The sequence below is a fragment of the Pteronotus mesoamericanus genome, unplaced genomic scaffold (genome assembly GCF_021234165.1).
Source record: "Pteronotus mesoamericanus isolate MK-2021 breed Mesoamerican mustached bat unplaced genomic scaffold, CSHL_Meso_final scaffold_118, whole genome shotgun sequence".
NCBI lineage: Eukaryota > Metazoa > Chordata > Mammalia > Chiroptera > Mormoopidae > Pteronotus > Pteronotus mesoamericanus.
This window is the reverse complement of record NW_026555301.1, coordinates 8,915,406-8,930,587: the sequence shown is the minus strand read 5'-3', so window position 1 is coordinate 8,930,587 and position 15,182 is coordinate 8,915,406. Positions and strand designations below refer to the sequence as shown.

The 15,182-nt window shown below is 42.1% G+C and overlaps 1 protein-coding gene and 1 pseudogene across 2 annotated transcripts in view; one reads left to right on the top strand and one right to left on the bottom strand.

Annotated features, from left to right (window-relative positions):
* Positions 1-15,182, top strand: part of IMPA2 (inositol monophosphatase 2) — a 56,130-nt gene that overhangs the window by 8,120 nt on the left and 32,828 nt on the right. For both annotated transcript variants that reach the window (XM_054587340.1, XM_054587339.1), the window contains exon 2: positions 13,251-13,384. In XM_054587340.1, coding sequence (XP_054443315.1) covers positions 13,251-13,384 — 134 coding nt within the window. The remainder of the gene's footprint in view (positions 1-13,250; positions 13,385-15,182) is intronic.
* On the bottom strand, positions 11,276-12,320 carry LOC129081696 (ubiquitin-conjugating enzyme E2 D3-like; annotated as a pseudogene).

Below are 15,182 nucleotides of genomic sequence, written 5' to 3'. Positions count from 1 at the left end.
GTAGTAAAGAAGGTGGTAAAAACATGTATTTTAAAGGCTGAGGTTCAAGTTTTTCTATCGGAATCGAATTAGGGTGTGAGAGAAAAAGGAGTCAAGGATGCCTTCAAGGGTTCAGTCTCAAAAAACTGGTTGAATGAATTTTCTTTTCCTGATATAGTGAAACTGCAGGAGGAACAGGTTTGGAGATGGAAGTCCAATGTTAGGTTTTGAGCAAGTTAAGCTTGAACTGCCCGTGGGTTAATCTAAGTGATGTTGAGTTTGGAACCAGAGTTCAGGGGAGAGATTAAAGGTGGAGACTCCAATTCGAGAGCCTTTGGACTGTGAAGATCTTAAGGCCAGATCCGGGACAGGGAAAGAGCAGGCTTGTCCACCCCAGGGCTCTGCCATGGGATGATCCCAGGTCAAACCTCTGGTTTTTCCTCTAGGAGAATCCCAAATGTCAGTATGTGGAGATCTTGGGCTGCCCATTTTTTCAGAAAAGACTTCTTTCCTGCCTGGGCTGAATGTGCCTCCCTCTGGAGGAAGGGAGGTGGCGGGTGGTAATTTCCCCATTTCCTGGCCTTTAGTCCCCTGCCTCATCGTGGCCCCACATTGTCCTCCATGGCCCAACTCCAGGCTCCAGTTTTCGCTTAGCTCTGTAGGGCGGGGGTCAGGTTGCACTGACAATTGAAAACTTTCGCCAACATTTAAAACCTCAGCCGAGACTGAATTCCTGTGAGAAAACAACTGGCAGGCACAGAGTAGCAGCTGCCCCTTTTTGGTTCCAAGTGTCCAGGGCCCACTACTCCCTGACCGTGTGTACAAGGACAAGGACAGCCATCATTTTCCTTATACATGGTAGTAAGGAAAGTAGCATGTTTCTTATGCTCATTTTGTAGCAAAAGCTGTTTAAGAAAAATGAGGAGCACTTTTTTTCAGAGATGTTTGCACCTGCAGCCCTTGGTGGAGGGCCAAGTCAGTGAAATTCCCCCTGCATCTCACTAAAGGGATAGAAGGAAAGGCTGGTGTCACCCCTCGCAGAAGTGAATCGGTCTCCATGGGTATTCACCGAGTTATTTCCTTGCTAGCCCCAATGAAGCACTTAGTAGTGAAGAGTTCTGTCTTTGGGATTGGGAGGAGAGTAGCCAGAGGAAGGAAACGTGGCTAGTGAGTTTCAGGCCCCATCTACCTCCAGCCCTAGGGGTGGGGGGTGGGGGCAGGGGCTGTGTGGGGGAGCTCAGATCCCTAGAACCTGAGGTTTGGTGGGGGCGGGGAGAGTTTTGAGCCCAGGCTCCTCCCTGTCTCTTGGACCCATGGGGCCAGAACCTAAGGCTGGCCTAGCTCACGTCTTTCTCCCATGGGGAATGAGGGAAGAATTCGGCCCGCAGGCAGTGTGTATCTATGTAATTAAGCCAGTCTCAGAAGCATGTGCCCCAGCTCCAAACCCCAGGGGCCAAAGCAAGTACCTTGGCCACCCGGATGGTGTATTTAACACAGCAGAGTGGACATTGCAGCTCACCTTGCAGGCTGCCCCAGGACAGAGGCCTAAGTGTGGATGACTATGGTGGGGGTGACCCTAGGGGGAGGCTGGAGACAGCTTCCTAGAAGGAATATACCTGAATTGTATCTTTAAAAGGAAAAGCAGGAATCACCTGTAGAAGTTGGGTGAGAGGCTTGGGGAGGGTAGAGGGGAAGAGAAGGGGGTCAAGGCAAAGAAATAAGGTCGGCATTGTAAGGTGTGAAAATGAAGGCAGGACCCAGGAACTGCACCGTGGCTGAACCTTAAGATGGAAGAGGAGAGTCATCCACTGGGTGGGAGAAGCTTGGGGACATAAAAAAGCCCAGTGAAGAGCAGAGTTGCAGGTGGCTGTCATACTCAAGACTGAATCTTGGGTATGATTCACCAAGGTGAATCTTGATGATTAATTAATTGCATGTTAGATGGACTTGGTGATAAATTGTAGGTGGGCGGTGTAGTAATAAAGAACTTCTGGGTTTCTTGCTTGGAAAACTGGGTGGATTTCATTGCTTTAGGGGAAACTCTGCACCAGAGAGGGTTTGGCAACCATCAGCCATGATAAGCACAGCCCTGGAGAGTAGACTCCATTTAGTGATGGAAGATTTGGGGCACCTGTCTTAGAATCCCTTTTCCTGCATTTTACTTGGCAACTTTCCTTATTTGTACCTCAGTTTCTTCATCTTTAACACAAGAATTATACTTATTATTACCTCAGTGTTACTGTGAGGACTAAATAACGTGGCATGCACGAACTGCTTAGAAAGGTGCCTGGGATGGGATAGGCCCTCAGCAAGTGTGAGTGCAAACACCCTGGTGAGGGAACAGGTGGAAACTAGAGAGCACAGTTCCTGAGGGTGGTGCCCAGCCTGAGTTCTTGTAAAAAATGGTCTGAGGGAGAAGCACCAAAGGAGGGTAGTGATCTCAGAGGCCCTAGCTAAGAGGGTTAGATGACAATGGGTACAGCTGAGATGTAGCTGAAGAATGTCCCTTGGATTTAGCGTTGGAGGTGGCTGGGTGCCCAGCAGGGCTGGTTCAGAAGAGTGCTAGGGTGCAAGGGAAGACATTGGGCTGAGGCATGATGGGAGTTTAAAAAGTAGAGATGGCAAGTTTGAGGAAACCTAGCCATGAAGGTGATTGATTACACTGGAGAGCAATGAGACTCACTGGCATGTGAACCCAGGAGACCCTGATGTCCTTGGCCCACCTCTGCTTTAACCAGCTCTTCCTCTTCTTTCCTGTGATTAAGATTCTGCAGTCATTTGTGATGTACTAACAAATACGAACAACTGACCACTGTACCATGTGATAGCCACATTGTCACCTGGGTATCTGATTTACTTTAAAGGTTTTTTTTTGTTTGTTTTCTTTTGTTTTTAAGATTTTATTTATTTATTTTTAGAGAGGGGAGAAGGGAAGGAGAAAGAGAGGGAGAGAAACATCAATGTGTGGTTGCCTCCCACATGCACCCCCTACTGGGGACCTGGCCCACAACCCAGGCATGTGCCCTGACTGGGAATGAAACCTGCAACCCTTTGGTTCTCAGGCCAGTTCTCAATCCACTGAGCCATACCAGCCAGGGCTGATTTACTTTAAAGGTGTTATTGATTGTTACATGTATTAGTCAAGGTTCTCCAGAGAAACAACCATTTGGAGACTGGCAAGTCCAATCTGCAGTGTTGGCCAGCAGCCTGGAGACCCAGGGAGAGCTATTGTCCCAGTTGCAAGGCTGCAGGCAGCTTTTTAAAAATGTGTTTACATTTCTACGCCCAGCCTTGAACTATTTCTATTTAACATTTGGCTTGAAATTTTTTCAGGTATTTCAATATTTTAATCTTGGATACAGCATTCTTTATTCTTGCTATATCTGCTGAAGTAATATTTTGCCAAATGCTTTATAGAAATTAAAGATGATCATATTATGCCTATTTACTGTATACCTACAAGAGCATGAATATTCTTTCTTCCCAACTAGTAAGCTTTCTGAATGTTATTAATGCACATGTAAGAAAGAGATAATACTGAAACTGGTCTGGTGCAGACACTTCCTTGTTTGTCCAGGGATCGCAGTTTTGGTGCCTGAAATATAGGCAAGCCCACAGAGCAATGCACGGATAAGGATTACCCAGAGTCCCAAAAGACTGATGTAGAGACCTAAAGAAGTGAAAACAAACCAGCAAATGACCATTGCAATTTCCATCCCAAAGAGGAAACCTGCTACATAAACAGAAGAAACTTTCATGATTATATTTAATAAATGCATATTAACTTTTGTTATCAAAAATGCTACTTATTTTATCCTGGCCTAATCTTCTACTTATGAGGTCAATTAACATGTTTGGGAATACTCAGAACAGGTGAGGTATTCCTAGAGTTCCATGGGCATTATTACCTTTATAATGGTATCTAATTATACTACTTCAGGGCTTCTTGTCATGAAGTAAAGATTTTTAATAGTTGACAGATCAGCAACTATCACTCACTTTCCTTTTAAAAGCAGTACAATTATAAACTGCTAAATTTACTTAACATCTACATAGCAACTCATCAAACGTGTTTAAGTATGGTTCGTAATACCATCTGTTAGTATGAAAGGCAAACCTGTATCCCTTGGATAGTATCTTCCCAAACAATGTTTAGCATTTTTTAAAATTTTTTTCATTTAATCTTTATTGTTTTTTGTTTTTTACAAAATTTGATGTAAACAACTTTTGATGTTGCATATGAAGTCCAAAGTCAGTATGTTGGAGGAGTCTCTTACTCAGAGTAGAGCCTGTCTTCTTCTATTCAGACCTTCAGCTGATTGGGTGAAGCCCACCCACATTATGAAGAACTGTCTGTTTTACTACTGATTACAATGTTATTTTCATCTAAATACCCTCTTACAGAAACACCCAAAATAATGTTTGATGAAATATCTGAGTACCCCATGCCACAGTCTAGTTGATACGTAAAATTAACCATCACATCACATTCATTTGTGTTCAAATAAGTCTAGAGCCTGAAATGTGGCAATACCATCAGAACCATGCCTGTGGTGGTGACATTATCCTGATATGAAAAGGAAAGACATGCTGCCTATTGGAAGCCCCACTTCTTGGCAGAGTTCTTTGGGCATGTTTCCCATGGGTTCCCAGGCACATACAAGTTGCTCTGTAGTGATGGATGACAATTATATGGCAGACTTGGGGACAGTAACACAGAACCAAGCCAGTGTACAAACAAGAAAGAGTCATTTGGACATGTCTGTGAATGACTCCTCTGATGCTGGAGCTGATTTTATCCTTTCTTTTAGATAACGAAATTCAGGCTTCAGTGACTAAAGGCCATATTTTGTATATGAAACATTAACAGAATGTTATTTGGAGGGAGAGACCCAGGTCAGGAGGTCTGTGGAGTGCATGCATATTTAATGAGTAGTGGAAAAACATTAATTAAAATACAGCATACACTAACTTATTGCTGGCAGAATGAGAATGTTTAAAATCTAAGGTTGAGAGAAAATAGCCATGGGAAAGGGCTTTCAGCAGGTAACTCACATGGCAGCCCCACAGGCCGTTCCCCTGTGGATGCAGCTGTGGCTAAAAGGCAGGGCTGTTTGAATCTAATTATTTGAAAAACACAACATTCTGTCACTGCCTTTCCTCTCAATCTAGGAAAATTTATGAATTAATCTTTTCTTTACCTACTATTTTAGCATCTCATTTGAGATATGTATGTTGTATATATGGTAGGGTTTGTTGGGGGTTTTTGGTTATAAGTCATTAAATTTTGTCAATACATGTTCCCACAAGTAACTATTGAGAGTGGTGAAGGCCTGTGTATTAATATATATAAAAAACATTTTGTGGCCCTGGCTGGTGTGGCTCAGTGGATTGAGTGCTGGCCTGTGAAACAACAGGTCACCACCAGTTCGATTCCCAGTCAGGGCACATGCCTGGGTTGCGGGAAAGGTCCTCAGTGTGGGGCCTCTAGGAGGCAACTATACATTGATGTTTCTCTTCATCTCTTTCTCGCTCCCTTCTCCCTCTCTAAACATAAATAAATAAAATCCTTTTTAAAAATTTTGTGTACCAAGTCCATTATATTCAATTCCTCATTTCATTCTTATGACAATCCAGTCTTAGATAGTGCTGTGATTACAGATATGGAAACTAAGGCTCTGAGAAGCTCAGTGATTCCCCTAAGGTCTCCCAAGTGAAGTTTGAAATCAGATCTGCCTGATGCTAAATTGTAGATCTATCTTTTATACTCACTATTGGTGTTATGAAATCGGTGCAAACAAGAATTACGTTCTAGACAGGGAAATTTTTCACATGCACATTCATGAAGAACTCTAGAGTTTCCAAGTTTTAAAATGTTTATTATTATTATCTATTATTTTTAAACTCAACAAAAAAAATCCAGCTCTAGAGCCTTAGCCATTCTACTTTTTTTCAAATAATTTTTATTTAATTTACTTTTTAAAAAATCAGTTCACCGATTTCTCCCATCCGTCTTCCACTCCTTGCCTTTTACAACCATCAATCTGTTCTCTGTGTCTGTGAGTTTGGGGGTCCAGGGGGCGGATATCACGCTCTCTCTACTCATTCATTTGTCCATGGGCACTTAGGCCGCTTCCATATCTTGGCTATTATATATAATACTGCAATGAAAATGGAGTGCAGATATATTTTTGAATTAGAGTTTTTGTTTTCTTAAGTGGAATTGCTGGGTCATTTTTAATTTTTTGAGGAACCTCCAAACTGTTTTTCCTAGTGGTTTTACTAATTTTTATTTTCACCAACAATGTACAAGAGTTTCCTTTTCCCCACATCATTACTAACACATTTCTTGTCTTTTTCATGGTAGCCATTCTAACAGATTTGAGGTAAAATACCTTGTTGTAATTTTGATTTGCATTTCCCTGAAGGTTAGTGATATTGAGCACCTTTTCATATACCTCTTGGCAATCTATATGTCTTTGGAAAATGTCTATTCAGATCTGCCCATTTATTAATTGGGTTGTTTGTTTCTTTGCTGTTGAGTTGTATGAGTTCTTTATACGTTTTGGATACTAGTCTCTTAGAGATATGATTTGTAATTATTTTCTCCCATTTAATAGGTTGCCTTCTCATTTTTTTGATGGTTTCCTTTGCTGTCCAAAGCTTTTTAGTTTGATGTAGTCTCACTTGTTGATTTTTTTTGTTCTTGTTACTTTTGCTTTGATGTCGTAGTCAAAAATATCATCACCAAGACCTATGTCAAGGAACTTACCACCTATATTTTCTTCTAGGAGTTTTATGGTTTCAGGTTTTACATTCAAGTCTTTCATCCATTTTGAGTTAATTTTTGTGTATGGTGTAAGACAGTGATCCAGTTTCACTCTTTTTGCATGCTATCTATCCAGTTTTCCCAACACCATTTATCACAGAGACTATCCTTCCCCATTGTATATTTTTAGCTCTTTTGTTGTAAACTAATTGACCATGGTAGGTTTATTTCTGGGCTCAATAATAATGCTAATAAAAACAGAAAAGAAATACTTAGGAAGAGAACATGATACAACATGCTCCTTCTGAATCCATAAATCTGCCCTTCTTTGTATGATTTATAATTAGGGGCTTGGTTCTGTTGGAAAGTTTGCCCAGGTGTCATCAGACATTCCCCAAACTGCCCACACATGCCCCTGAACATGCATCTCTTCAACACAGTAAAGTTGTGTATATTTTAGATATGGAAGATCAAGTGCATAAATACTAGTGAAGTTAGATTTGATTCGCAAGGGTACTTGCTAGAAAGTCTTCCAGACTTTAGTGACCTTCTGAACTCGGTGTGCAGCAGCCAAGAAGTCTTTATTCATTCATTCAGCAGATGTTCACAGAGACCTGACTTTATGGCAGCCCCTGTATAGACTGCAAAACAGCCTGTGGGAGGTAGAGACAGAGACAGAGACCAGGGTTCTTAAGCAGGAGTGGATTGCCATGGAATCCCAAGGGGCCAGTTATATGGTTTGCATAAATGCCCTTGGTGCACCCTTGAAGAGTGCATGCCCTGCTCTACCCAAAGAAGTTGGAGACTCCTCATACAGGAGGTGACATTTGAATTGAGTCTCAAAGGAAGAGAACATCTGAGCCAGAGGAAGGCTGGCAATTCTGTTGGAAGGAGACTTTAGGGTAAATGATGCAATTTAGCTGAAGCATAACAGTAAAGCAGTGAGAAAGAGGGGTAAGGGGAGATGAGAAGGCAAAGCTTAGGTGAGACCTGTATTTATGAGGTTGATGGTTTGGCTCTCCTCACAGAGACCAATGACAAAGCAAGGCAGATTTGCTCTTTCCTGTGGCAGTCCAGTTAGAGGTCTGGGGAGCAGGGCCTCTGCTTCACAAAATCACTCAGGACCCAGGTTTCTTTTTGCTTGTCACTCTAAGGGAGTGTTCTTTTTCCAGGTGTCCAAAGCTGACTTATCACCACACTCACCTCACACCTGGTGGCAAAGGGTAAACGAACAAGAGGAAGTGGAGTGCAAACAGTGCCCTTTTAAGGGTGTGACTCAGAATTGCACTTATTACTTCCATTTACCTCCTCTTGCACAGAACTTGGTCATAGGCCACACCTGTGCACGAGAGGCAGAGAGAAGTGCAAAATGTTGAGGTGGCTCTGTGCCTTGCTAAACTTGGGGCTTGTGTTGCTAAAGGGAAGAAGGGGAGAATGGCTATTTGGGATTAAATTGCCGGCTATAAGGCCAATTCTGAGAAGCCATTGCATGCCACTTTCACTGAGGCTTTGACTTTATCCTTGGAGTAACAGGGAACCTTGAAGTGCTTTATGTTGGGAAGAGCCATGATTAAGATCAGAGTTTTAGCACACTGTTCGGCTGTGTTGTGGAGAATGGACTGGAGTGCTATAAAGCAGATTCAGGCTGGTTCCAGGAGGCAGGACTAGCAGGTGGTACTAGAGGATGGCAGACTCTAAGCACAATAGGACTTTTAACAGGACCAAAAAGAAACCCAACAAACCCACAATGAAAGGAAACAAACAGACCAAGGTGGTTACTACTCACACAAACAAGAGTGGTCTAATTGGATAAAATGGTACAAAATCTATTCAAGCAGCCTGATGTGTACTCTAGTCATGATTCAAAGAATTTTGTGCACCTTTTCTGTGCCAGGTACAATTCTAGATGCTAGGGGTGTGTCAGGGAACAAGAGAGCAAATTCTGCTCTCCCTGAGCTCATGTGCCAGTGGGGAGTCATTTCATGAACCATGAAACAAACAAGATGATTTCAGGCGGTGAGAAGTTCCAGACAGAAGAACCAGAGAGCATGAAGTCACTAGGACAGAAACAAATTTGTTTGGGGCGGGCCAGAAAACCAGAGTAGCAGAAGGAGTGCAAGCGTGCAGGTGGTCTTTGGGAGTTGAGATTGAAAGGTGGTGAGGGCCTCGTCTTGTGTGATTTGGGGCTTTGTTCTAAGAGCAATGGGAAGCCATTCAGTAGTTCTAGCATTAAAATGATATAAGCTGATATATGTTTAAAAATCATCAATCCAGCTTCTACATAGAAACCACCAAGTAGAGGGTTGGAATCATGATCTTGAATTGTATGACTTTCTACCATACGTGGGATTAGGGTAAGTGAAAATGAAGCTTGTGTCCTCTCAGGGTAGAGGCCCCAGACTCACGTGCAGTCCCAGAACATCCCAGCCTTCTGACTACCCTTCCTCACTCAGAGCCTTCTCCAGTCCCTGCTACTCAAGTGTGGCCCCCAGCATCAGTGTTGCTACAGAACTTGTCAGAAATGCAAATCTCAGACCCCAAAACCCACAGCTATTTAACCACAATCTTCACTTCAACAAGACCTGAGGTGATTCATGCACATTAATATTTGAGAAGCTCTGATGGCATGTCCTCTGTTTACGGTGTATTTCTCTCTACTTCTCTCTAATTATGTACATACATATCTACACACACACAAAATGATATACAACAACCTCACAAAAGCATATCAACCATACACACATACCACATATACACACCCCATGTACACACCACATATTCCCCCTACATACCACATAACCCGCCATATATACACCATATACCCCCACACACATATAAACCACACACATACCACATACATTCTTCCCCCTGCAACACACACTCCCTTTACTCAATTGCTATACAAGATACAAGCTCACTACCAAATGATCTGTGGACAGGAAGTCTGGATTAGCTCAAAATTTAGGGATTCCTGGAGGACAGGGCAGGTTGTATATGAGATAGGTTTGAGCAGTTTGATATTTATAAACAAGAAACCAATATGCCCTACATTCCTGGGCCGTATATTTAGCAATGGAGATTTATTTGGTGGTAAATAAATCTATGTGCAAATTGGTGTTTTAAGGAGATGAGCCTGACAGCAATGAGCAGGATGTTACAAATAGAAGGAACAGGAAGGCCTCTGGGGGCTGGCACAGAAATATGAATGGGACTGTCTATGGTTAATGTGGGACTGCTATGTGCTTTGTCTTTTTTTCCCCCCACACCAAAACAGTATTTTGTAAATTTAAACTTGCTATTATTCCCATGTTATGGCTTTTTTAGCTGTCAAGTATACAAGGTAAAGAAAAAATTTAGTTAGATGGGGGTTGCACCTCGAAAATAAGTTTCTTAAACTCCATATACATGTTCAAAACTGCTGGGTCCCAAGTGCATCTATGAACTCCAGAGTTGCCGGTATCATATGCAGCATTCTAAAGCTACACTGTCCAAATAACTTACTAATTCTGCATAAATCAGGTCAATCAGAGTGTCAACCTGTAACAGACTATAACACACTTTGAACTGAACAAGGCAAAATATTCACTCTTTTGAACTTTATATCATCATTTGATGTCAAACAATGAAACAAATCCCAACAGTATATACAAAAGTGGTTTTGCATTTACAAGATTGTTTCCCATACTGATTAATCCAGACAGCTAACTCATTGGTTTATGCAACTTTATTGAAGAAAAATAAATCAATTACTAGCAGAGCTATTATTTGATCACTCATCCGTTGACACCCTGCATCATTTATTGAGTGCTATATTAAACAGTGTATTGGAAGGCAGATCAACTAATAGCTCCAAGCCTCTAACAATTTAAATGAAAATTACAAAATGTTTGAGACCCTATTTTGTAATATAAAGGATGTTTGACTTCCAATTTCCATTCTCTGTAGAACAAGAATAGGTCATTCCTTTACTGACATACATAAAACATCACATTTCCTGTTCTGCTGATGCTATAAATTCAATACCAGTTCTCCAGCCACATCAGTTACAAGCATAAAGTATATCATGTAACCAACCTCAGACCTCTAACTGTGGGAGGCTTAAACAAAAATGGATGCTGCTACAATGCTGCTTCCTTTGATGCGAAGACTGAGTATCCATCTCTCTCCCAATCAGATGATTTCTTCAGCATATAAAGCAGTGAGGAATGGTTTTAGTGCCATAACCAACTTAGAGTGAGGACACTGCCTACTTAATATACATGCTCCATTTTTTTAAAATTCTGAATCTTGGGAAACTGTTCCCTTATAACTACTTTACAGTTTCTAAAAGTAGTTACTGTCCAAAGCGAGAAGAACTTAAGTCTTATCAGATGAGCATGTGAATGAATGGAGGGAAGTAAATAAAAAATTTAAAAAATTAAAAATGAGGTCTAATAGGGGAGCAGCCAGAAAGGAAAATCAAGAAAGGAAGAGTCATTTAAAGTTTATGCTAGCTATAATGCAGGTTATTCTGACCTTAAGGTAGTATCACGTGACATGCTTCTGAGTCCATCCCCAAGATGTTCTGTTGTACTTCCCTCTGTTTTATAGATTTGTGCAACCTCTGGCACTAGGGGGTCATCTTGGTTTGGATCACATAGCAGAGAACAAATGGATAAAAGAACTTTAGAGATAGTTAAAGCAGGAGACCACTGTGATCTTAGAATATTGAGACATGCTGCCATTGCTGTTAATATTTGGATGATAAATTCTTGTAAATGTCCCCTTAGGTGGTTTGAAGGGGGAGTCTGTAGGAAAATGAATTGTCAAGAAGAATACACCACCTTGATGTGGGCTGTCATTAGGTGCCACAACTGGCTTGCCAATGAAACATATCATCCCCCAATGGACCTACAGAACATTGTGCTGGAGGGTCATGGGCCAAATCGTTAAGGTCTTCATTAATCTATTTCAGTGCCACAGTCTGTGCTTTGCATCTGGCTCCTCCCTATCTCATTCTGTGCTCAAAGGTCCAGCCTAAACTCTTGATTATCCCAGCAGCAGGGAAGGATTTTCACTTCATCACCCACCGGCTCTGCCAGATGCAGATGCACACATGGCACAGCCACAAGATGTCTGCCTATGCTTTGTCTTTCCTATTACTTACAAAATACATTATACTCCAAATTTTCTATGATTTGTATCTGTTACCTTTGCAACTAAGATGGAAAAAAAACATACAAAACCTGTCGAGGCTCAGTATTTGGGCTAGTACTAGGATAGGAGGCTGCTGTGAGAAATATAAAGAGGAGGGACCACTTGATGTCTAGAAGGTTCTCCTGCTATCTACAAACTTCTGGGTGAATCTCCTTGCCTTCCTCTTCAGCCTTGTTAGTACATATTGCAGGTTGGACATGAAAAAGTTACTCAAGAAATGCTTATCTAAGGTAGGAGAATACATGTCATGATGGGCTAAAGATATAAAGTCTGGGAAGCTGAGCAATTGAGATGCTTTGGAAAGGAATGCAAGATCTTAGGGTAGTGTCCAGTTTTGGAGGAAAGGTCTAACGTCCTTTTTAGGTGTTTTTGTCATCATGGTAAGAAGTGACAAAAATTACAAGAAAGGCCTGAGCTGCAGTCAGGGTGGTTTTGATTTTACAAACTAGAATGGACCTGTCCAAAGTATCCTATGACTAATTAACCACTCTACCCTCCTTCCTGTTGGGTCCTGTTTGGTTCCCAGTGGTTCCTGGAACCAGATTAGGCTGGGCAGGAGGTACTAGAGGTCAGGTGCCCTCCATTCCTGGGCTCTATATTTAGCTGCAATGGGTTTAGACAGGATATACTGGCAGCCAGCACATCTGCAGAGCTTGCCTGTAAGCTCAGCCCTGAGGGCTCAGGGAGGCAACTTGGCACCAAAGCTAATTCATGTGCAAGTACTCTTGGATGGTCAATAATGCTCTTAACCCAGAGCAGCAGGGATGGCGAGTCTTCGTGTTCTTCGAGTACGTTTTCGCTTTCCCAGGGCTTCTCAATCTGAACATTTGTAATCTGGATGCAAGAACATGTTCCATTTCATGTGATTCGTAAAGTGAATTAGGGAAAATAAGTTTTTACACTGAAATCTCATAAATTCAAATTCACAGGACCCTGTGTGTCAAAGGTATGTTACATCATCTTACATTGGATGACGTTTCATGTTCTTCAAAAACACTGTTGTTTTCTTCAAAGAAAAATTGTTTCACAGGTAGAACAAAATAACTTCAACAAGTGGGTCTGTCATTCTTATACAAAGGATATCAGGTAATTAATGCTCACTAGAGATTCAAACAGAAAGGCTTAGGTGTCATATTAAGCCCTTAATGCCTGTCAGTGATGGTAGAAGTAAATAGTCTACAGGCCCACACTGCTGCCTCTCCCTAGTGCTCTCCAAAGTCAGAGTTGGCCCCAAAGAAAGGGAGAGTTCCTTTGGGACAAGAGGATGCTTGCCAGTTTAACCTATCCTCCTGGACTTTTATTCCAGATCATCAAAAAAGCCCTTTCTGAGGAAAAACATGTCTCAACAAAAACATCAGCTGCGGACCTTGTGACAGAAACGGATCACCTTGTGGAAGATTTAATTATTTCTGAGCTGCAGAAGAGGTTTCCTTCACACAGGTAGGTATATTCCTTGATGAGCATCTCCTGCTATCTGCAAACTTCTGGGTGAATCTCCTTGCCCTCCTCTTCAGCTTCATTAGTACATAACACAGGCTGGACATGAAAAAGTTACTCAGGAAATGCTTATCTAAGGTAGGAGAATAAGTGTCATGATGGGCAAAAGATGTCAAGTCTGAGAAGCTGAGCAACTGAGATGCTTTGGAAAGCATCCCCAGGCACATGGTGCCACATTCGTCAAAAAGGCCAGGGAGTAAGGGAGGCTATGCTGTAGTTAGATGGGGGGCAGACCTCAACAGGAAGCCTCACCATATGCCCCCTGATATTTTGTACGGTAAACAAACTGACCCTCGTTTTCATTCTTGTTACTACTATCTTGATAACCCTTATGTCACTGTATTACTTACAATACTGAAAAGGCTTCACTTTCCACAACACATTTTCAGGGGAAGATCTCTGCTCCCCTCTGCTACTTAGCATATTTCTGGAGGGACTTGGAACAGTAATGTTCCCTGGCAGCCTATGTCTGCTCTATGGCGCCACGCAGATTTTCTAAGGATGTGAACCTGAATGGCACTGTCAGTTGTGCGGGCCCAGGCCTACCTCCTGAGGGTGTACCCTGCTGGTATGCAGTGATGCGGTCTCTCCTCACCAGGCCACAGCAAATAACAGGGAAGGCTGCTCTTCTCCCCTAGATCTTTATGAGGACCCCACCCTCTTCTCTAGGCAAGCTCTTAACCTTCTTGAAGTAAGCCTGTGGAGAATCCAATGCAAACTATAAACCTTTTCCTCAGAAAAACACAACTATTTACACAGCATTTGGCATCTAGTTCCAAGGAAGCCATAGACCCCAGAAGAAGACTCTCCTTGTCCTGACCTCTGGGGGTTTTCTCAGGTCCCTTGTCACCCCCAGAGTTCCGCAGGACAGACTGGAAACTACTGCCTTGGGTGCAAGGGGTCTCTCCTTTCTTATGGAGAATTGCTAAAATTAGAATGCCAAGTAATGGATTTCTGGATATAGATCACTACAGCGGTCAATTCCAATGTACTTATGCAGCAGAATATCTAAGGCCATCTCCCTCAGCAGCCATCTAGCGGAGGGTAAACACAATAGACTTTTATCCCCCTCTGAATGATTAGCAAAGGAAAGGACAAGGTGGTGTTCAAAACTTACTTCCTTTTTCCTGTTTTTTCTTTCTAACTGGTTAGGTTATCTCAGGGTCACTACCTTTCTCTCCAGAATTCTCTCTGCCAATGGGTTGTATTTACTTTCTTTTGTTGATAGCCTTTGTGTTTGAGTGTCTTTTATTTCATATTTCCTTATGCTGTGTGAAGTCAGGATCTCTGACATCCATTACAACTTTTTTTATTGATTGACTTTAGAGGGATAGAGAAAGGGGGAGAGAGAGACAGAGAGAGAGGAGAGGAACATCAGTTTGCTGTTCCACTTACACATGCATTCATTCCTTGCTTCTTGTATATCCCCTGACTGGAGATCAGCCCTCAACGTAGCGAATCAGGTCAGCACTCTAACCAACAGGGCTACCTGGCCAGGGCTGTTACAGTTTCTATAAGCTCTAAAACATTTATAATTTTTTAAGTCTAAATTAAATGGTAATGTCAAAAGAATCATGTAGTTTACTTTTCTTCTTTGAGAGAAAAAAGCTAAAGCAACCAGCCTGTTGTTCGTGGTTGTGGAACTATTTTGGCTCTCGAGATGTCGGTGGGACTGGTCCAGTTGGCGATGATAGACCTGAGGGCTGGGTCGGCTATGTGGGGTCCTGGCAAAGAGCTTGAA